Source organism: Cucurbita moschata, unplaced genomic scaffold (genome assembly GCF_002738365.1).
Source record: "Cucurbita moschata cultivar Rifu unplaced genomic scaffold, Cmos_1.0 Cmo_Scf00045, whole genome shotgun sequence".
Classification (NCBI taxonomy): Eukaryota; Viridiplantae; Streptophyta; class Magnoliopsida; order Cucurbitales; family Cucurbitaceae; genus Cucurbita; species Cucurbita moschata.
The window spans coordinates 1,040,644-1,065,400 of NW_019268561.1; the positions used below are offsets into that span (position 1 = coordinate 1,040,644).

The 24,757-nt window shown below is 35.0% G+C and overlaps 3 protein-coding genes across 3 annotated transcripts; 2 read left to right on the forward strand and 1 right to left on the reverse strand.

The window, feature by feature from the left end:
• Positions 1 to 6,924: 6,924 nt before the first annotated feature.
• Positions 6,925 to 8,741, forward strand: LOC111434528 (pathogenesis-related protein 1A-like). Its single transcript, XM_023071941.1, has 2 exons — positions 6,925 to 6,933; positions 8,223 to 8,741. Exons 1-2 carry the CDS (start codon positions 6,925 to 6,927, stop codon positions 8,739 to 8,741), a joined length of 528 nt encoding a protein of 175 aa, XP_022927709.1.
• A 2,201-nt stretch (positions 8,742 to 10,942) lies between these two features.
• On the reverse strand, positions 10,943 to 11,629 carry LOC111434613 (basic form of pathogenesis-related protein 1-like). The gene has a single exon (XM_023072078.1). It carries the CDS (start codon positions 11,593 to 11,595, stop codon positions 11,107 to 11,109), a length of 489 nt encoding a protein of 162 aa, XP_022927846.1. The 5' UTR covers positions 11,596 to 11,629; the 3' UTR covers positions 10,943 to 11,106.
• A 10,101-nt stretch (positions 11,630 to 21,730) lies between these two features.
• LOC111434612 (pathogenesis-related protein PRB1-3-like) lies at positions 21,731 to 22,407 on the forward strand. Its single transcript, XM_023072077.1, has one exon. The coding sequence runs from the start codon at positions 21,756 to 21,758 to the stop codon at positions 22,242 to 22,244; it is 489 nt and encodes a 162-aa protein (XP_022927845.1). The 5' UTR covers positions 21,731 to 21,755; the 3' UTR covers positions 22,245 to 22,407.
• The last annotated feature ends 2,350 nt before the right edge of the window (positions 22,408 to 24,757 follow it).

Genomic DNA, 24,757 nt, shown 5'->3' on the forward strand with positions numbered 1-24,757 from the left:
AAGATCAAAGATTGATATTTCATTTTTAATGTTGTAAATCAATCTTTTTATGGTAAGATCTATTATTGCTCGGCCCTTCCAACAATGAGTAGTTCGCTCTAGGACTCCACCCCTCGAGAGCACGATGCCGGTCGAGATGGAGCTGGAAGCCAACCTAGACTTTCGTGGGGTTTGCCCCAACATAAGATGCTAGAAGCCAACCTAGATTTTCGTGGGGCTTGCCCCAACATCAAAATCAAATTGTTGGCAGGATAGAAAAGGAACCACCCCTGCCTTTGAAATAAAGGTTTGCGTTGTATGCCTGAAATCAAGCTTCGCGTGGTATGCCCTGTCTATTCACTCGGACAATGCTCTAGACACAAAAACGTGCAGTTTCGCCCCCTTCTCCCATGCTGAGTTACAGGTAGCACCTCGGAAAGAACAGACGAGCCATATGTAGGAAAACTTGCACGTGTGGTTCTGGCTGGAGACTCGGGTAAGTAATGAAGAATAAAAAGTATCATTGTTTTTGTAATAAGAATAAAAAGTATCATTGTTTTTGTAATATGTGTTTGGACAATGAAACCTCGGACCTATGTCCCGAACAAGCCTTTTATTTGGTAGGTAACATCGATGAAGCTACTGTGAAGGCTTGAACTTAGAAATGGAGAGCAAAGTGAAGAAATAACCTTAAATCTTAGTGTCCTGACTCCGAATCGAATTATTTGGGTTTCTTAAGTGAAAGAAATAATGGACAAATGGGTGCTTCTTAAGTGAAAGAAATAGTGGACAAATTGGTGCATTACCAAATCACCCACCTGCGTAGATAGGTATTTGAAAAATGACATGACATGTAACCTCCATGCCATTTTAACAATGATATGATATTGCCTATTTTTGACACTAACCCTGGTGGCTTTACTTTTGGTTTCACCCATATCATATACACAATTAGTTTCCTCCAATTAATTCGATTAATTTTAGGATAATTAAGTGATGATCACAAATAGTTTATAAGATCAATTTTAAAATGGATGTTAAATTAGATTTAGAACTTAAAAACATTCGGCCTAAGAAATCTTAGGAGAATTAGAAAGCCTACTTGGCTAGTTGATGAAATTGTATGTTGCATCTACTTTGTGGCTGTTTACTAGCTCGAAGATACCTAGAATGAGTAACCATGTGTCAGCAAAAACAAATAAAACAAAAAGTAAAATAAAATAAATTAAAAGATGAAAATTTAATACAAAATAAAATCTAATTACAATGTTCAAATTTATTACAAACTGGGAGACAAGTTCGGGGCACAATAACAAACCAAAATATATAAAACTTGGATAAAAAAGTGGACTAATGCTTTAGAACAACTTCATCTTTGACCGCTTAGCTCTTGAACACTCCCCATCTCGACCGATAGCCTGTGAACACCTGAAAAAGAAAAGGAGAAAGCCAAAACATATATTCTCATTTAAATTGCCTTTTAAAGTTTCGAACATACATATTCTAACCACCTAAAGTTAAGATATGCACGTATACTTGCACATTCTAGCCATTCCTACATGTATTACTTAAAAAGGTTTGAGTGGCTATGAAACGACCCTAGATTTCTAACCTAAAGTTGCTATCATTTTCATAGTATAACCTCTTCTGCGAAATTAATCATTTAAAAACATCTCATAAAACAATATGGACTTACATGTTTAAAAAGGGTCTTTAAAGTAACACAAATGAAATATTAAATAAAACAAATTAAATATTAAAAGTAATAATGCCCAATAATAACCTAAGGTCCAAGAATTTAAATACAACCATGTGTCATGGTCTTCTAAGTTGCGATTTCACAGTCAACTGTACAGGAGTGTTGTCTTTATCTAAAAAAATAAGAGTAATACATGACTTGAGTATTTTAAGAAATGCTCAATAAGTATAACCCCACCATTAGGGTTAGATGCAAACACACACAATCATGAGTAAGACCTATCATTTAAATATGTATTCCCTTAGGCGACTATCCTAAGCGGGTAGGTGGATCTATGTTTATTATTCTACACATGTATCACCCGTGCAAGTATGGACCCACCAATTAGTTCGCACACCTCTTTAGCCTCTTTTCTGATTGGGCTAGCATTTTCTGGTGCTGTTATCGGACACTCGTAGGAATAGTGACTGTTGTAGCATTATGATAAACATAATGATCGTAACATATGCGTCTATACCATTGTAAAAGGAGAGATTCTCCAGTGCATGTAACACACAGTGATGCATGAGATCCCAACATTTTCGTTCATTAAACATTTAAACAACCCCTTCCGTCTTTCCTTCATATCATATCATTTCTATCATAGCTTTCAATATATATATCGAGATTGTACAACATGTCGAAACATCTTATCGCATGTTGTTAACATCATACATTGTGTCATATCATACATGTGTCACATCATAAACATATCATGTCTCTTAACATACCATATCATCACATAAAACATGTCACAATAGGCATCATATCTATCATATTATTCACATATCATATTTATAGTCATATCATATCACAAACATATCGTTTCTTAACATTTCACATATATTAAATGTATGGTCCCTTGACAGAACACTTAGAAAAGAAAGAGCAAAAACAAAAAAAACAAAAAAAAAAAAAGGACTAGGGCTTGAGAGGAAGAAGGAAGAGGTAGAAAACGCTCCAATTTGGTAAGAGGAATCTAAATTTGACCAAGAGTCCTTCACAAGAAATTCTCATAGGCCGAGGAGATTCACTCTAAGCACTAGAATTGTTCGATTCTGTAAAGAAACGAGGAAAAATGAAAGGTTAGCTTCCAGGTTTTAGATCTTGGGCTTTTCACAAGATCGGTGAGTTTCTTATGGAATTAGTCTCTATAACTTTAGCATGTATGAAATATTTTTGCACATTTTTGTGAAGGAATCCCGAGTCGGATCCGGCTGAAAGTAGGAGTTTTGAAAATCCTTCTAGAACCGTAAGAAACTTGATTTTAGCCAACTTTGGACTTAAATAACTTTGCCTATAATTGATTAAAAAGAAAGAAAAAAAAAACAAAAAACAAAAAAAGAGTTATGGAAACTTGAGAATAGAGGGTGCATGTTTATAAAATGTTTTCTGCTGCATTAGAATGGAGGATGAAAAATTTGTGATCTACTCCGCATAGTGCTAGAGGGAGGTTATCTCCCCTTGAACATATTTGAATTTTATGATTGAAATTATATAGATTCAGACGAATGTGTGCACGAATTATCTGTGCTTACTTGATTAATAGGAATATGTCTCTATCACGCCTGCATGAACATTTACCTCATGATTTATGTGCATTAGGTGATTGATAGAATATCTACCTAGTGTTCATAATTTATGTGCATTAGGTGATTGATAGAATATCTACCTAGTAATACATGCATCAATTAGAACAAGTGTAGTGTAACGATTCAGATTTTCCATTTTTGCCTTATTTGGTTGATTTTTATTTTTATTTCTATATATGACAAGATATTATGTTATGCATTTATTTTCGCTGAAAAATTTGCAATTTTCAACAAGGAAGTTATTACCTAAAAATAAAATAAATAATTAAATGTAATCTCCCCCGAAATAGAAGGATTATGCTAGACTTTTATTACCTAATAGAAACATTTCTCTGAGTTTCCTTGTCCTAAAACCCTAGAATGCAAATGTCTTCCGATTATTTTTATATTCCTATGCCCAACCTTTTACCTCCCTTGAAAACGATTTTCTCTCCAAACTTTCCTCCGTAACGTTGAGATTGCTCTTCGGAGGAAGAATCGAGTGGAAGTAAGGTATTGATGTTGGGATCATTGTGTCAAAGAAGGTTGACCGTTGGAAATCGGTGTTGAGGACATTGTGGGATCGTCAGCGCGTCGCCAGAATTGGGGAGGCGGAAACTAGGGTTTCGTTGCTTGTCGGGTAAGGAAGGCGAGGTTTTTGGAATCGAGTCGAGCCGCAGACGCACGCCCAACAGCTTCGGACGCACAGTGCGGCTCGACTCGCACAGGTATGATGATGTTAATATAACACATGCGGAAGCAATTTGGATCTTAGGCACTTTTAGAACATCAATTATAGTAAATAACTAGCATGTTCATAAGTATTAAAACTTAATGAGTTTGAATACTAACCTTTTGTAGTTCAAACTCCTTTTTCCTCACGAACCGGTTTCAAACCACCACTAGTATATTCTCCACTATCCTCTAGCCTTAGAACGGGATTGTGGAATCCGGTGAAGAGAGTGTTTGTGAGAGGTTTTTCTCAAGGTTTTTCACCAAGAAGAAGACCTTCCATGTACCATGATCACTCTATTTAAAGAGGCATGTTTGCATGTTCATGCAAATTTGAGATCACCAAATTTTGACACTCAAAATTCCACTCAAATGTTTGGGATTATGTGGCAAGCATGCATGTTTGAGTTAACCAAATTTTGACACTCAAAATTCCACTCAAATGTTTGGGATTATGTGGCAAGCATGCATGTTTGAGTTAACCAAATTTTGACACTCAAAATTCCACTCAAACTTGTGGGGTTTATTTGGCAAGCATGCAAGTTTGGTTCAACTAAATTTTGACACCTCAAAATTCCACTAACATGGATTTTTCCATTAAATGAAGTCAACATTTTGACTTTCTTCATTTTAATTCAACAATTAATTTTAAACTAAAGTAAATGAATCTATTTAATTAATATTTAATATTAATTCTAATGCCAATCCCAATCAATTCCAACACATAATTGACTAAGATATTTAAATCTTATTTAAATATCTCATATTCTCTCTTTTTGTTTAATTCGTAAATAAAACAAAAATGCGGTTAAATATAACGTATATATGTAGCGCATATTCCCTAAGTTGAATTCGATCACTTCGAACTCACTCGTCATACTGTTCTATGGTTTAGTCCGATATGAGCTAGCAGAGAGACCTAATGGACCTATAGATCATGGGCTCCAACGATCCAAGATTAACCGGTTAAACTCATTAACCTGGTTAACCAACATTCGTTAACTACTAGGACACTTCACTATAGCCTAGTAGTTGTACTCCCCTCACTATAGATATATTTCTGTCCATTTGATATAACCATGATTAGTAAGTCGATCCTTCACAGGTTGTTCGTAACTAGAGCTGGGTCAATTTACCGTTTTACCGCTGAAGTTACTTCTTGTTCCTTATGTCTCACTGATCCTCTAATGAACAATTGGTTTGTGGTTCAACTAGTAAACCGAATCCCTCTCAGGCCAATGAGAGGGTGGGACCCCTTGTTCAAGACCTGGAGTTAGTGCTTAAGGGAACTACCTCTCTTCTATCCCTAAAAGTGGGTAGGAGTGAATTCCATCTTACACCCCACGTCCCCAGCCATTCACCCAGTCTTACCCATGAAATGGGAGGCCTATTGAGTCGGCGAACTAGAGTCACTCTCACCCATGCAAATCTAAGGATAATTCTGAATAAACAGGAGTTCATGGTTAGCTTAAGATTAAAACCGAGTTACCTAGGTTATCGAATGAAAAGAAAATCAGTCTCAACAGTAAACGAGATTATAAAGTGAGAGTGATTTTCTTCATGGTCCGATCTTATGCAATACTCATTGCATAGGACGCCCCCACTCACAGGTCTCCACATGTACAATTTAGTGATCACATTGTTTATATCATATACAAAAGTGGGCCGCATCCATAGTGTCCCCAGAATAAGGTACTCAGCCTTATCCTTATACTATAGATCATTTTGACTATATACTTGATCTTGATCCACTCGTATGTCTGTACATATAGTTCAAGTAATCATACTATAGCCAGAGTGTTCTTAGTTTATTGGATTTAGATTAATGATCGTAAAGTTCACTTTATTCAATAACAATCTTTACTGAATAAACAACAAAAATAACTTTATTGAAAATAGAATATGTTTTTGTTTACAAACTATGAGTTTTAGGACATAAAACCCAACAAGGTACGAAATCGGTTCGGTTCCGTCAAATCCTGCAGCTCGACTTGGCGGCTTAGTTGGTTGGCTCGGCAACTTGGCTTATCGACTCAATATCACTATAATATATCGATTCCAAGGTTTTTGGCCCTTCCGAAGCCGTTTCTGCCCTTAGTTTTACCATTCGAGGTCAGTATGGTTTCTAACCGTTAGACAGATTGGGTCGGGAGTTTATTTTGATAAATAGCATGAGGTTTAGGTAGAGTATGTTATGAAAGGTTCCTAAGTTTTATGTGGTTATCATAGGACGTATTTAACCGCTGGGATTAGCTCGTTGTGAGTGACTTCAACCAAGACCATCGAGGTAAGTGACCTTACTGTTTGAGTTAGCTTACTACGTGTTGTATGATGGTGCGTGCCCTGTGGCCTCTGCATGCACCATATTTATGTGATATGATTATGTGATATATAGATTGTGTTGACCCTAGATTGTGTATGTTATGTGATGTATGAATTATGTTGACTGTTGACTGCTTATGTTATGTGAAGTTATGAATGAGATGTTAGTATTATTTGCCACGAATATGTTGATCGATGCCATAGATACACGTAGTATTATCGAGTCATGTCATGAGATGTTTATGCAACTAGAATGTACTTTCATGTTATGTTATATGCCATGTAATGTAAGTCATGTGAGATGCCATGTAATATAAGAATCGTATATGCGATGTTAGCAGTGCTTATGTAATGCCATGTTAGATATGTTAAAGGACCTCATGCATATATGTATGTCACGTGCATCGAGATTCTTCCCCTTTATGTTACGAAAGAATGAAATACGATATTTATGTTCGCCATGATATCATGGGGCCATTTTTTGTTATGTGGTGTCCGGCAACGTGTAGTACGTTTTGCCCGACCAAGCTAGGCCCAAGAGGTACGTATATGAGCCCACCTGGTGGGTCCATGTACGCGTACATGGGTCATGTGTGAAGAAGTACCACACATCCAACCCTACTCGGAATAGAAAAGCGACCAAGGCCATGTAAAGTTTATGAAAAGTTAGATCCCGCTCATATGTTGCATGTGTTTGCATTCCAAACCCCAATAGTGGGGTGACTTACTGAGTATTTTAAGCCACGTGCTACCTACATTTTTTAGGTAAAGGTAAGACGCCAATGTACGGTTGATGGCGGAGCTGAGGCCACCATGAAAGTTGGAGATGGGATATTTTCAAGAGTTTACTCTTATTGGACTATTTTAAGTTATACATTGAGTATTGTTTTATTTGGATTTATTTTGAATTTAGAAGGTTTATTTTTGGAGTTTAGGTTTTGTTTTGGACTTATAATCTTTATGAAAGACTCTTCCAAGGTTATTTATGATGAGCTTCCGCTTAGTTATGTATGCATGGGTGACGTCACTAATTAGGTTAAAGAAAATTAGTGGCGCTTAATGAGTTATGTATGAATGGGTGGCGTCACTAATTAGGTTAAAGAAAATTAGGGGCGTTACATGTAGAGTAGTAGAACTCGAGTGTTAAGCAATGTCTTAGGTCAATACGGTTCCAGTACACTGAGTACCCGAGGATCGTGACCGGTGATCAAAGACCTAATTGCACCCAAGATTTGACTTAGCCACTAGGAGATAATTCCGAGCAACAAAGAAATTCAAGTTGTGACCTAATCCACTTGGACACCCAAGAACCTAATAAATCTCCACAAGACTCAAGGTGAACTACAAGAACTCATAACATCCATGGTAACACGAACAGAACTGTTTGAGGAGTCATTGTGTGTAGGATATAATCTACCTTGATAGAAGACAAGGGACTACATAAATAGTGATCCGAAGACTCACTAATGTGTGTCGGACTTAAACCAAAATCACCTTAACAGGAGATGAGGGACTACTCAAATAGACAATATAAGGAACTACCAATGTATGTATGATAATCCACCTTAAGAGGAATGAGGGACTACATAAGTAGGTAACATTAAAAACTACTATTGTATGTATGATAACCAGCCTTGAGAGGGAGCGAAGGTACGTAGTAGATTGAGGATATATTAGTATGTAGAACAAACCCGTCTTGTATATACTATAAATTGTTTGGTGCTCCACAATTATCTCATCATGATCTATCTTCCACCAAAAACCCCAAAAATAGAAACATAACCCATCTCTAATCTCAATATAAATACTCCAAAACCAAACCCAAACCCAAAATCTCCACAGCCAACAAAATCTATCAATCCTAAACCAATTGCATTTAGAAGAAGCCATATCTTAAAAATATGGCTTCCTCGAACATTCTCTCAGCCGTTTGCTTCTTGGGAATAGCCCTAACCCTAACAACCCTCGCTCCTACCACGGCCATTATCAGCCCCAAGGACTACGTCGACGCCCACAATGCGATCCGTGCGGAGGTTGGCGTTGAGCCCCTCCAATGGAATGAAACATTGGCTACATATGCTCAGAATTACGCCGAAACGAAGATTGCCTCTTGCGAAATGGTGCACTCCGGAGGACCCTATGGCGAAAACCTAGCAGAGGGATACGAAGAGATGACGGCAGAGAATGCAGTGAAGCTCTGGGTTGACGAGAAGAAACATTACGACTACGATTCTAATACGTGTGTAAACGACTCTAGCCATTGCCTCCATTATACACAGTTGGTTTGGAAGAATACTGAATCTGTCGGTTGCGCCGAAGTCCTGTGCCACAACAATTGGGTTTTTCTTGTATGCAATTATTACCCTCCCGGCAACTATGATGGACAACGGCCATACTAAATTTTTCAATAAAATATTGATTTTTTCTATACGGATGCAGGTTCTATTTCTTATTATTTGTTCAACTATGCGAGCATGCCAAGTGTCCCGACCCAATTTTTTTTAAGGTTCTTGAAGCATGGATCATGACTTAAAAACTTGAAACAGACCAAATTTGACTTTTAAAATAAAAAGATATATAAAATTCATACCATTTATATACAAATATATTGAGGTCCGTAAACAAAACAACTGAACATTAAATAATTGAAAACTCGATGTGGCTCTATATGTCACCGATGTGGCTCTATATGTCACCTACTCCAAATTTGCTCTGATCCTCACCTTAAAAACATGGAAAAAAAACTCCTTAAAAATATGGAAAAAGAAGATCTTGTTCTAGTTTTTTAGGTTTTGTTCGAAGTTCTTGTTCTTGTCCTAAAAACTTAGTTTCTTAGGTTCTGTTCTTGAGTTTACTAGTGGCGAAGAAGTGTTTTTAAACCTGATGGTTTTAGGTCACAGTTTTGGAAACGTTGATCTTTGTCCATATTCTTGTCCTGTACTTGGTTCTAGTCTCTTAGTACTTGGGATCCTTTAGACTTACATTTGGATGTGAATTACTATTTTGGTTCTAGTCACTATTTCCAAGAAAGCTTGTGTCAAGAAAGGTAAGATTTAAAGAAAATGGAAAAGAATGATAAACTGATCTAGAAATCGGGAAATTGATGATCATAGAATGCGTAGGTGACACGCATCAGGCAGGCTATAGTGAATGCGTTGGGCAACAACTAGGTCACGTGTCAATCGTCGGGTGGTGTTGCACAGATGCGTTGGGCAACAACTAGGTCACGTGTCAATCGTCGAGATGTGTCTTGTAGTTCAACTTGACCTATATATGTATTCGACCCACACATGATTCGATTCAGCCCCAGCTACACAAATCGTCTACCTTACCCAACTTGTGACCTACGTCCACATGAGTGCGACATGTGTTGTTACGAGAATAATTAGAGAAACTTCGCATGCAAAAGATTGAAAGCAGTCGTTATTGTACACATAACACTCTTAAAGATTTGTAACGACCCTAAATTTTCTCTTAAGCTAAAGTCGTTATTGTACACATAACATGAACATTCAATGCAGAAAACTCTCAATTGAAACTTTATAATAAAATTAACCTTAATCTTGCCGAAAAATCTCAATTGAAACTTTATAATAAAATTAACCTTAATCTTGCCGACATTTTAATACTCTTAAATTCACTAATACGTATGAAAATAAAACGAAAAGCAATACAAAATTAAATGTCCTATATTAACCTATATGTGCAAAAATAGAAATGTATTTAACCTATACTCACCTATAGTCTATTAAAATTGAAATATGAAACTATCCTAAGCATGTGTCATAGTATCGTAGATACGATGCCACCGTCAGCCGTACGGAAGAGCCTTGCTTTTACGTGAAAAGTAGAGTAACACATGACTTGAGTATTTTTAGAAATACTCAATAATTGACCTCCTATCGAGGTTAAATGCAAACACAAACAAGTTACATGAGACCTATCATAATAGTCTATTTCCTACCGCAGTTATCTTAACCGGCAACTTAGATAAAGCCACATGCAAAAAAAGAGAATAAGAAACAGTGAAAAAACGAAATAGAGAGAGAGGAATCTGAAACAACTCTAGCGAGTCCAACTAGAGAAAACTCGATGCCCACATGACCACAAACAATCCTCAAACCTCCACACGCTCCAGACAGAGAAAGCGTACGAGAGAGAGAGAGAGAGAGAGAGAGAGAGAGAGAGAGAAACGTATCGCAAATCCCCAGCACGGTCTTTGCTCGCACACTGTCTCGTGTCCCCCTCCCCCCTCCCCCCTCCCCCCTCGAGGTTCAGCCTCTCCTCGCTGGCACATTGCTCAGGCTCTAATACCATTTGTAACAGCCCAAGCCCAAGCCCACCGTTGGTAGATATTGTCCTCTTTAAGTTTTCTCTTTCATGCTTACCCTCAAAATTTTTAAACTTATAATGTCTTGTTCTCTCTCCCATCCGATCTGAGTTCTCAAAGGATCCCTCTTGACGCATATAACTTTTTTTACTAAGTCAAGCTTATTGACTCAAACGTCTAAATTGTTAAACAGTTAGATTGATAGAATGATATTCTTTCGGATCTAAAAAGGGTTTTACGGGAGAAAAAAAATATTTTGACAAGGAATGCTTACAAAGACACACCATCAATCCATCACTTCACACACTTCTAATACTATCACATGTCTATAACTAGACATCTTTATCCATCGAGAAATTTAAGATTGGGTTGAACAAAACAACGTAAAACACACAATTATTTGGTTTCTTTTAAGCCCCAAAGAAACAAATTACTTAATATGGTCGTTGAGAAGAAATGTTGCCTCGAGGGCTGTAGCTGCAAATCACAAAAGTACCACCATTGGTGCACTTAACTCTAGCACATCCCAGCTTCTTCGAACGTCTCCAAACCACCTGAGTGTAGGCTAGACAACTCTGATCACCAACACATTTATTGGACCTGTAATTGTAGAATCTCTTCTTGCTAACCCATAGCTTCACTGCCCCGACGCCTGTGAGGCTACGATCGCTGCTCCATGCAAGGTTCTCACCGTACGGGCCACCCGAGAGCACTAGCTTACAGTCACGCACACGTTTATTAGCATAGCTTTGAGCATAGGCTGCTAGTTTTCGATCCCAAAACAATGGTCCGACGCCAACCATTTTGCGAGCTGCATTGTGGGCATTGAGATAGTCTTTAGGTGAGTTTTGAGCGAGAGATGGCTTGACTAAAAACAATCCCAAAACGCAAAGGAGAGCGAAGGAAATCTTGAATACATCCATTTTGATGTGTTTTGCAAAATGTGATAAATGGTTTGGTGATGGAAATGGCTTAGAGAAATGGTGCATTTATATAACGTCTCGACTTTGTGATGATCGTTATTACATATCAAATGTTTTGAATCGAATATTAGACGTGTATTCAATAATCAATTAAAAAATAAAAAGAAATTAGAGACATTGACTTTGATAATGTTGATTTCAATACGTGTCATGTGTAAAATAATTTAATTCAAAAGTGATGAATATAAAAATAATAAATAAATCTTAAAATGAAGCCAATGATTGAGGAAATTCTTATTTATGTAATCATGTGTTCCTTAAAAAATGATCTCATTTGTCCTCATAGTATCAATTTTATATTCTCATTTTATAAATGTATTTTTTTTTGCTGTTATTTGTTTGAGATGATCTCTAAACAAAAATATCTTATTTATAATTATTTAATATATTTTTTAGGAGTATACCGGTTGAGTTAAAGAAATCTTTTAGACCAAATTAAAGTCTAGAATTAGTTGGATCGGAGATTCGAGCAACTTAAGCAGAATTCACAACTCAATCTAACATGTTTTTTTACCAAATCAAAATCTAGGGTTGGTTGGGTTGGGGACCCGAACAACCTGAATAGAGTTCGCAACTCGACTCAATCCAACGCTTTATTTTTTTAGTTGAGTTGGGTTGTTAGATTTTTGTAAGTTATTTAATTCTGCTTATCGAGAATACATGTTATATTAATAACGAAAATCTAATAAAGTTCAAATATCAAATATTGGTAAGGCCCAACGCATCACTAACATCAATTACAAACGTAAAATATTCTTAATCTTCGTAATAATCTTAAAAGTATGATAGAGTTGGATTGGATTACAATCCTATTTTTTAGTTGGTCGGGTTGACCCGATTAAAAAAAAAAAACTCATGTACTAATCCAAAATTTTAGTTTTGCGAGAATTCAACTCAATCCAAACAAAAAAAAAGTCTAATTCAACTCGACTTATATCGTTTTTGGTTTGGATTGAATAATCTAAATTGATCGGAATAGACGGCATGAACCAAAACTGTTCAATCTTATATTCTTATATATATTAAAAATAAATTAAAAAAAAAAACCTAAAAAAAACAAATAAACAAAAGTAGAACAAATGAACGGTATAATAAATTTATTAAAAAAAGAAAGAAAGGAGCCTCCTCCAAATAATTCACCATTAAGATAGTGCGGTTCATGCTTGAAAATTTTGCCATACAAATAATTTGGTTGGCCTAAATTATATATATATATATATATATTAATTAACTAAACTCCCTACCACTCGTACGCACGTCTAATTTTAACTAAGATTTGTTTTTTTTAATTAATTTCTTTAATAACTCATATTTAAATTCATTTTATGTACGTTACAGCTAGTCAAACCGGTCGTGTAACGACTCTAAATTTTCTACTTAATTTTAAGGTCGCTATGGTATATATATCCTGAACATTGAATGCGAAAATATTCATTTAAACTTTTATAAAACATAGACATGGACTTGCGTGTTTTGAAAATACCTTTCAGACAACCGAACAAAAGACTAAATAAAATAAATAAATGTTCAAATTAAAAACATTCTATTCTAGAATAAATGGGACTACTCTATGCATATATCATGGTCTCGAATTAGGATGAAATTGTTAGCCGTACAAGGATGTCTTACCTTTACTTGAAATACAAGTAGCATGTGGCTTGAGTATTTAAAGATATACTAATTAAGGGACCCACTATTAGGGTTAAATGCAAACATATACAATTTCACGAATGGGACCTATTATAACAGTTTGTTTTCCTACGGCGGCTATCCTAATAGACAGCTTGGATATGTAATTAATTTCATACACACGGCCCACAGTGCAAGTATGGACCCACTAGTAGGTTCGCGTACCTCCTGGACTCCTTTTCTTATCGAGCGAGCATTCTCTGGTAGCTCTCGATGCAGAACACCCGTTAGAAGTAGCAACCATCATGGCAACATTATGTCAAACATAATGATCGTTCTCCTGCCTAGTAGTGTATGCGTCCGAACTATCGTGAAGGAATAGGGGTATCCCCCAATGCATGAGCACACAATAATGCATGAGATCCCAACATTTTTCCATTTTTATTCTCTTTTAATACAACCCTGCTAGCGTTTCGTATATATCTTTTCTCATATCGTTTATCATATCAGTTATCATATCTTTCATGCATATGTCAAGGTTGTATTTCATACTAGTTTGTCGTTTTGCATATCAATCATATCATATCATTAAGATTACATGAGTATATCATTATCATAACGTTCCATGCTTCCTGACATAACAGTTTTTATTATATACATATCATACCATAATATCTAGGGGATAGAGGTAGGCAAGCAAAAAGCATAGAACATAGAACAATGAAGTAATGTATCCATACACATCCCAATATATCATATCATCACCATGTCAATTTATCACATATCTCATGCCATAACATATTTCATATCATATCATAACATAGGTCTAACATTTGTCTTAGTAAAAATAAATAAATAAATAAATATCCTTAGTACATGCTCCCGTAATTTATTCATTTATTTATTTATTATACAGAGTTCTTGAAATAGGAGTTGTTTCTAGTTCGAACTCAATCTCGAAATCCTAATTTGAGAGATCCTTAGAGAATATATCTATAAATTCTTTCACTACTAGTAAACAAGTTAATGCTTGCCTTAGTCCGTCCTTCCAAGACATAAGCTAAAATACCTCAAACACCTTGGCAGAACAAGTTGCCTTTAATGTCAAGATCACCTTGGGAACTGCTTCTATCTTATACCTCTTGAATTTGAAGCTTGGCTGATTTGCGGTTTGAACGCCACTTCTTTGTTAAAGCAATTAATGAAAGCAGATTCTATGCTAATTATTTCATTGCTAAGATAACGTTAAATTTGTCATATCCAAGACTACTGATGTCATATTTACCGAGACTAGTGATGTCATATTTACCATATGGCTTGACATTGACACTTTATTTTTCACCTCTTAAAGGCTTCCATGCAGAGATAACCACAAATAACATGTAACCTAGTGGCTCTAATTCTATCGGTGTGTTTATTAAAATTGACTGACATAAAAGAGTGGATTGAAACTAGAATTAAGTTAACACCTATACAGAGTATACAAGGATATACAAGGATAGACAAAGTATCTGTGGATGCAGTGTTAAAAGGTCTTAGCCTCCTATCGAGTAGTGGCATCAATTCGACCTGGTTGTTAAACTCACTTTTAGATCAGGCCTTGATCACTACTAGTGGGCTAACTGGTACAAGGTGTCCGTCTTACTCTAGGAACAACATAAGGCTACGTAGTCTTTTGTGACCGTTAAAGCACACTTTATTTTTAAATCTGCACGATCCCAAGTGATGTTGTCCATAATTAGTATACAATGTTCTCTTGCATAGGCGATCTTGCAAAAGCTTCTGCTCTTGTGTTTGTCCAAATCCACCTTGATATTGTGATGTCTTGGTTGGGGTTGTAGGGTCGACTCTATCTTCTTTTTCTTTCCTTTGATCATGTTCGAACACCACTACTAGTTAAAGTGTTGTGGCATAGTCAGGCGGGAGATGAGCATACACAACTCCTTGAACCTTAGGTCTTAAGCCCATACCGAACCATTACATCTTCTTTTCCTATGTGTTAATCAGGCCATGGGAAAATTAAGACATTTTAGTAAACTTACGATTGGTATTCTTCCACTCACATGTCTCCGTATTTAATATTTAGAAATTCTTGTCTTTTCTTGAATTGTAACACTTATTTTAAATATTTCTTGAGAAACATCTCCTTGAACTTGGCATAATTTGAAGGGGATGAACTTCTCATCTGAATAGTTTTGATTTTATTAAGAATTAAAAGAAAGGCAATAAATATGAAAGCAAGAACTCTTTGAAATATTCCAATAAAGTAGAAGTTCTTCCACATTCCACCAAATTTTTCTAGATATGACCCGAACACAAGGTCAAAACTCATGGAAGCCTCTTCAAATAGAGTTACCAAAGAATCAAGAAAAAAATTTCAAGAGAATTGGAGAAACAAGCCAAAAGTTCTATTTATAAATATGTTAGAATATTTACTAAATAATATATTAAAAAATCTAATATATTATGAAGATGGTATAAAATATCCAATGTATTTTTATTTAATATTTCAAATATATATTAATTATTTTAATATTTAAGGTATAAATATACGGAATATATATATACTTTTTTTTTAATATACCTAACCTATTAAACATTTCAAAAATATATATATATATTTCTCTATTTATATTAAAAATATTTAATATATTAAATATTAATTTGAATCTTTCGTATTTTTTCATTAAATTGAACATTTTAGTGTTACTATTAATTAGCTAGAAGACCTTATGAACCTAACGATCATAAGCTCTAATGATACAAAATTAATTAATTAAATTATTTAATTAATCAATTTTCATTATGTTACTAGGTCACTCGACAATAGACTTAGAATTGCACTATTATGCACGGTAAGACAAGTTATGTCAATTGATATAATCATTACAAACGAATAAATCTTTTACGAGTTCTTCATAATTACCGATGGGTCAAAAGTCCGTTTTACCTCTATAATTATATCTTGTACCTTAGTACCACTGATTCTCTAATGAACAATTTATTTATGATTCAATCATAAATAAACAAGTTCATCTCAGGCACAATAAGAGAGTGGGACCCATTATTCGTCCCGAAATCAACACTTGAGAGAATCACTCATTCACTTTCCTTATATGAAAATGAGTGAATTTCATCTCTCGTGATATTACGTTCCAAGCTCCTTGTTTGGTCTAAGTGTAACGACCCAAAATTTTATATTTAATTTAAAGTCGCTACTGTATACGTACCATAAACATTGAATGAGGAAGACTTCATTTAAATTTCATAAAACATAACCTCTAACTTAAAACACAGCCATGGACTTACATGTTTCAAAAACATCTTTAAAACGACACAACAAAAGACCCGAAATAAAATAAATAAGCGTTTAAGTTTAAACCATCCTATTCTATCCTAAGTCTAAGAAAATAAATACCACTATCCTATGCATGTACCATGATCTCGAGTTGTGATGTCGTCGTCAGCCGTACAGGAATGCCTTGCTTTAACCTGAAAAATGTAGTAGCACATGGCTTGAGTATTTAAAGAAATACTCAGTAAGTGACTCCACTATTGGGGTTAAATGCAACAATCACATGCAATGAAATGATGGGACCTATCTTTCGTTTCGTTTTCCCTACGGTGCTATCCTAACGGGTAATCGTGGACCTGTACCATATACTCTACACACAGCCCATACGTGCAAGTATGGACTCACCAGCTAGTTCACACACCGCTGAGCCGCTGTCCTTATCTGGTGGGCACACTCTGGGAGCCCCTTATGCTAGGACCCGTTAAAACTAGAACCGTCACGGCAGTGCTATGCAATGCATAGCGATCGTTGTCCTGCCATTGGATGTATGCGTCCGTACCCTCGTGATGGGATGGGGGTATCCCCCAGATGCATGAACACATATAATGCATGAGGTCCCCCTATTTTTACATTTATTTTTAATGACCATAACCCCCTGTCACGTTCCAAGCTTCATGTCATTCTCATTTTCATTTCACATTTCATAAACATTTCTATCGGGGTTATGGTTCCAGACAGTTTACCGTGTTTCATGTCATACAATTCATGCTGTTCACATTCACATATTTCATACAAACATGTCATAATCATTCAAGGACCTCATATCATTACATGCATTACACATCACATCAGACTAAGAGCATACATAGCATACATTCACGTTCACATAACTATGTACTTAAGCACAATAATCTAGCATACAATGTATCATATCATAAACAAGTCATAACGTAAACACTTCATAGTCATATTGTTCTCTAACTTACCATAGCCTTAACGTTCTTATACCTATCACAGACATATCATTACGTAACGTACCTTAGTCATATCGTCACAAGAAAGTACCCTAACGCTATCATTCTATCAATCTATCACAAACCTATCCCTTTCTACCCATAACCTAACCGTATTCTTTCATTAATCTCTCCTATCCATAGCACTCCAGTATGTAACCTAACCTTAACGTTTCATGAACGTATCTTACTTCTATCGTTACATTTCGTTTTGTGCATCCTTCTCGTATTCTATCTCAAACATATCCTTGAGCACATCGTACCCTAATTATTATCATACAAACCACATATAATAACATAACATAACATATAGGAAGCATATCGATCCACAGACAATTCACACATATCAATATATATGACACGTGTAGAACCATAGGGCACGTGTCAACATCAAATATAACCATGTCAATAGTAAGGTCACTTACCTGATTAGCTTAAGTCGTTGTCACGAATATATCCTTAACGAAACTTCGATTCCGTCGTTATCCTTAATGAAAGTCCATTGAACTCCAAGTCAACCTATGTGAGCCCATGACATCAGTTTCGAGTTTGAATTTCTACAAAATTGTTTCTCTAATTTATATTGATCCATGTGTTATAGTTCATGCGAACTTTTCCTGAGTTAGGTCTTGAAATATTTATATATGTTTGTTACAGTATTATTTTCATACAAACCATTTAATACCCATTAAAATTTTCAGATATTCTATTTTCGGTTACAGTATTTAACATTTTCTAGATAATTTCAATTATATTCACCATCTTCCCTCCCTATCTCTGTATTTCCCTTCTTTTAATTATCCAGTGTGTTTGAGGATGACTTTTAATATCATTAAATAAAATAAAAGAAAAACTACTAACCTCTTCAAATGCAAAATCTCTTTCTATCAGCAAAACTAAATCTTAATCTTACTTTTTGTATTTGTTTTTTTAGAAGAAATTCTGATACTTAAATTTGTTTAACCCTTCCTTTTTATTTTTGTTTGTTACCTTTTCAATTTTTCAATTAGGTTAGCCATTATTTTGGCCAATTGAATGGATTCTATTTTTTTTCTGTTATCGATCCTGACTATTTTTTGACGAGGTAAATTGCTGAATAAAACTAAATAATTGGATAAAGAAAAGGAGATCTAAGATATAACTTACAGAGAAATCTCAAATCTCTCTTATGTAAATCTTGATCATCTCTACAAACTCATCTCCTATAAATTTGATGCAAGCATCTTTGTTTTCTCAGGTCTGACATTTTTTCATTTCTGTTTTATTTTTGGAGGAACTGTCAGGTGGGTTGAAGAGAGATTATGGGAAAGTGACTAGTTAGCGGGAGACGAGAGAATAATTATTTTTATTTACTTATTTATTTTTTTTTATTTTTTTTATTTACATAATAATAATTTTTTTTAGTTTATAATAATTTTTATTTATTTATTTATTTATTTTTGAGCCGTTACCTTAAGTCTCTAAAATGGTACCCATTTTGAATTGACTATAAGAGTCATTCTCACCCATGCAAATCATAGGACAAGCCCTCACATGTACGAGTTCAAAACTAACTCAAGATTAAAACGGAGGTGCAAATGACCATTATGTGAAATATTAATCTTATCAAGTAACGGATTTATAAAGAGAGATTAAATATTTCTTCGTCTAGTCTTATACAAACTCATTATACACGATACTCCCACTCACATGTCTCCACATGAACGATTTGGATCAAATCATTTGTAACAACTACAAAATTGGTTGTATCAATAGTGTTACCAGTATAAAACATCCAACCTTATTCATATACTATAGATCATTCAAGTTATTACTTGAACGTGATTCTCTTGCATGTCAACGATATATCATTCACGATTAAATTAATAACTTTGGATTTTCATACCATTGATAATATTAAATTATTATTAAAAATTAAATAATTAATTACAAGAGATTTTATGGCATAAATCTCAACATGATCAGGTCTATGTTTGCTGCTCGAGTCCTCGTGGAAGAGTTCCACAACAATTGAACATTTCATAGAAGAAATGTGCCATAACTACGCTGTTGGAGTTGAACAGAACATCGCATCATTCCACAATCAAGGCGTATGCACACTGATGGAGTTGAACGGTGCATCGAGGAGCTCGACCACACACCGAAGAGCTGGATCGTGCGCCTGCCTTCTCCATCCAAACTCCAAATTGTTTGGGGGGAAAACATTGAGAGTGTCCATCTTCATTATATACCATAAATCTTAGCACAATTCAACTGGTTAATGTTCGATTTTTTCCCTAAGAACCATTAGAATGCACCAAATCGTGGTCGCTAGGTATTCCATACTAGTCGAAAAGGCGAAGAAAACAAGAAAATACATTGTTTTTCTCCTAAGTTATAAGCTAAATGGTGCTTTGAATGAGGAAAGGAGTTCTAAAGTGAGTATTCGTAAATGGGTGGTAAAGGATTCAAGTGGACGAATTTTGAAGAATGACATCTCCTTTGGGCATTGACACTTTGCGGTCACCGTCGGGTAAGCCATGGAAAGTGTAATATAATATATATTATGCTCAATATAATTTGCATCTTTAATGGAACTCCCACGTGCTTTACCTAAATGAGGAAGGAAGCCATGGATTACCTTTATAAAAAGTAGAGCACTTTAGTTTATTGTAGCAATGAGCCTTAAAAACTACCAAATTTCTTGAACAATTATAATTAAACTCAGTTTAACTTGATGGGTTATGATAAATTTAACTATATCAACATTTCGGCACCGTAATAATTCAACTTTTTTTTTTAAATTTAGATCAACGAGGATATGTCATTGTCAATTAAAAATTCAAAAGAGAAAATAAATAACCATATAAACATAAATAATCGAGACAGAATATTCCAAAGTTTACTCGAAATGTCGTTATAGGTACCGAAAAAACATATAATAAATAGACAAATTTCAAAATGTTTTCATGTCGTAACTCTTGAACATAAAGTTGATAAACTTTTGAGTAGATTAAAAAAAAATCAATAGCACTTATCGGCACAGACTCCATGGTACAACTAACGATTGAATTCGCTATACGCCGGGTATATCCTTTCCCTTAGTTGGAAAAAAATGTTTGAAACAGTTTAGCATTGAAAATGTCTAACAAGTAACACACTTGCTTAGAGTTAGATATGCATGAACACAAATGTTACACGTGGTCGGATTTGTGGCTACCAATTAGCTCCATTGTCATACTTTTGATGCTCAAATCATTCAAGTTTTCGGTAGCTATTGCATGAGAGGTTATTAGACCTCGTTATGTGAGCATTAGGCTAGGCTCTTTGAGAATATTTCAAATCATTCATTCGTCTCTTGGTTAATAGCATATAATAGGTTGTTCATTGGGGATCAACTTAAAAATTGGATGACTCTATACTAGCTAATTGCTTACGTTATTTATCGTATGTGAAATCTCGTTTTATTTATTATTTGAATGTCACTTTACTGGAGTTATTTTGAGTAGTGTACTTTCTTCAGGAGGTTCTCATCCATTTCTAGATGTTAACGGACTTCTCACGTGAGTAAGAGCTAATGTTGTTGACATCTTGTTTAGAGTCTCGCTTAATATGCTTCCATTCATCATATTTCGAACGAACATAACCATAATCAGTGTAGTCGGGATCAACTTAGTGATGATATTGTTGAGGATTGTTGGGAAGGAGTCCCACATTGACTACTTCAGGAGTTATCATGGGTTTATAAGTAAGGAATAGATCTCCATTGGTACGAGGACTTTTGGGAAGCCCAAAGCAAAATTCCGAGAGGTTATGTTCAAAGTGGACAATATCATACCATTGTAACTTATTAAGTGTCGAACAAAGAGTCGAGCATAGCTTAATAAGTAAGATATTTATTATCAAAACTAAAAAAATATAATCGGGTTTAAAGTATTTTTTTTTCATATATTTGATATTATCCATAAACAATTAAGGTTCAATATAATATTTAATTTAACTAATATTTTTTTATAATAAGATAGCCGTCCATCTCGGTTAGGTTAATTGCGTATATGATATGCTTTGAATAATCTCATGCTTCATAGAATGCTCCAAATTTTCATAAGCCTATAAATAATAGCCATGGCCATCCCATATTCTCCACACAATTCTTCTTACCAATTCCTAACTCCAAACCCAAAATGGATCTTTTCAAGCTCTCCCTCTCCCTCTTTTGTGTCGTGAGCGTAGCCATGCTTCCCTCCGCTCTCGCTCAAGACACGCCTCAAGACTTCGTGAACGCCCACAATGCTGCTCGTGCCCTAGTTGGTGTTGGACCTGTGCAATGGGATGCAACCGTGGCAAGCTATGCTCAACAATATGCCAACTTACGTATCAACGACTGTCAACTAATACACTCTGGTGGCCCTTACGGAGAGAATATTGCATGGGGTAGCTCGAACTTATCAGGCACCGCTGCAGTTCAACTATGGGTGGCTGAGAAGCAATATTACAATTATAACACGAATAGCTGTGCAGCTGGAAAGGTGTGTGGTCATTACACTCAAGTGGTGTGGAGAAACTCAGTGAGAATTGGATGTGCTAAAGTGACATGCGCGAATAATGCTGGTACATTCATCACTTGCAACTATGACCCGAGAGGCAATATCATCGGTCAAATGCCATATTGAGAAAGGGCTTTAACTAAAATAAGAGTAACGAAAATGAGTATTAAGAGAGCAATGTTAATGAGTTGCTAAATAAAAACAATTCACGAGTGACCTACTTGTTATATGTCTTCTGAAAGTTTGCATAGCAATGCTACCATTATTATGAAATCGTGCATGTACAAGCGTATATCAATTCTATCTTCTTAATCTTTTAACGTCCTTAGCAAAGTTTATATATTTGCATTACGAACTACTTGACAATTCAGCCATATTCCGTGAGATCTCACCTTGATTGGGAAGGAGAATGAAACATTTTTACAAGGGTGTGGAAACCTCTCCCTAGCAAACACGTTTTAAAAACTTTGAGAGCAAGTCCAAAGAGAACAATATCTACTAGTAATGGGCTTGAACTGTTATGGAAACCTCTCCCTAGCAGACACGTTTTAAAAACATTGAGGGAAAGTTCACAAGGGAAAACCCAGAGAGGACAGGAAGCCCGAAAGGGAAAGCCTAAAGAGAACAATATCTACTAGCGGTGGGCTTGGGCTGTTATGGAAACCTTTCTGTAGACACGTTTAAAAAACATTGAAGAAAATTTCGAAAGAGAATACTCAAAAAGGACAATATCTGCTAGCTATAGGCTTAGGTTGTTACCTATTTTTGTTTGCTTATATTATGTATGAAATATTAAACTAGAACGAGTAGAAGGGTTATTGGGATAGTAGAAGATGTAAGAACTCGTATATCAAAGCATTATATGTTTATTATAAGCAATGTTTTAATAATACAAAAATGGTTGTATCGATAAGCGATAAGTTAACGATATACTTTGTATTAGGCATATGAGTGACCATATACCTTATCAATTAGTGATATACAAGTATGATGACTATTAAAGGGACGTTAATTAACCTTTAATAGTGAACTTGTATCAATTGGCAAAGGTCTATATTTGTATTAAATGATGAGTTGACATATGTCACAATTTAGTGCAACTTATTTTAGTTTGAATTAGTTATGGAATATATGATATTCTAATCTTCCAGAATATATTAGTTAGGAAATATATCTTAGATATCGTAATCAGTTGAATTTAAATAGTAGTATATTTTATTTTATTATCACGATTTAGTTAGTTTATATTTTCTTGGTAGATATTATTTAGTATCTTGTATCAATTAGAACATTCGATCCCAATTCTTTTCCTCATTCTTAAATCTGTATTCTTTCGTTGAGTAATAATATTTTCATATCTATGCACACTTTTGAGTGGTAGATATTGCGTCAATATAGACCCATCTGATATTTTAGTAGCGGACACAGATACACAAGGTTATTCCCCTTATATTTATACAATGTGTAGACTATTAAAGGGTCTTCGATTAATGTTTGATAGTGAACTTGTCTCGATTCACAAGTATCCATATTTGTATATGATGACGAAAAAATAGATAAGAGAGTCATGCCCTAAATGTTTATAGTATATGGTGTCATAAAGTTATCACGTAGGGATTATTAGACCATTAACAGTGAACTTGTCTCGTTTGACACGTTTGGCAATGGTCCACGTGAGTATCGAAGTAGTTAACGGGTAACATATAAGAACTCTACCATTAGCTTGTTGAGCTAATAGAAACTAGTTGCTAGTCTCTAAAAAATTCAACTTGGTGAAAATGAGCAAAAAAACAGAGTATACATCTCATATAACAATTGTAATGAATCGTTGTTTGGACTCTTTTTTATTCTTTGTTATAACACTTTGTTAGGAGGAGCTTACATTGGCTAATTACGAGGAAGATCATGAGTTTATAAAAGCTTAGGTTCAAAGCGAATAATATCATACTATTGTGAAGGTTCGTGATTTCTAATCCACTTAACAACAAACGCACACAATAAAAGTTGTCATCTTTGTATTAGCTGCAAATATACACTCAACGAAAGCGTGTAATGAAGTGTTGGAGTCCCGCATTGGCTATTAAAGAGAAGATCCTAGGTATGTAGGAGATACTATCTTCATTGGTAGGAAGAAAAATCAAAAGCAAACCCATGAGTTTATACTCAAAATGGACAAATATCATATCATTGTGAAGATTCGTTGTCCAACAAATGGTATCGGAATCATGCCTTTATCTTAATTTAACCATGTCAGGTAAAGCTCCATTGGACCCAGCAGTGTGTTCTAGAGAAGAAGAGTTCGTTAGAACAGTGCTAGACAAATAAATAATTATTTAAAGAGAGGCTAAATGGTCAATGGTATATATTTTTTACGGGAGATCTTGAGTATACAAGTAAGGGATATTATCTTCATTGGTAGAAGACTTTCTAGAAAGAAAAAAAAAATCATGAGAGCTCATGCTCGAAATATCTAGAATTGTTGAGTTCAAAACTTTGACGATCCCAAACCAAACATGAATCTTTCCGTACATTTGGCTCTCACGCTCAATTATTGTAATTATTTATGGAAAATCCTATATATCTTTTTGAATTTAATGAGTCTGTTCTCTTTTCTTTATGTATATTCTAAAAGAAAAATA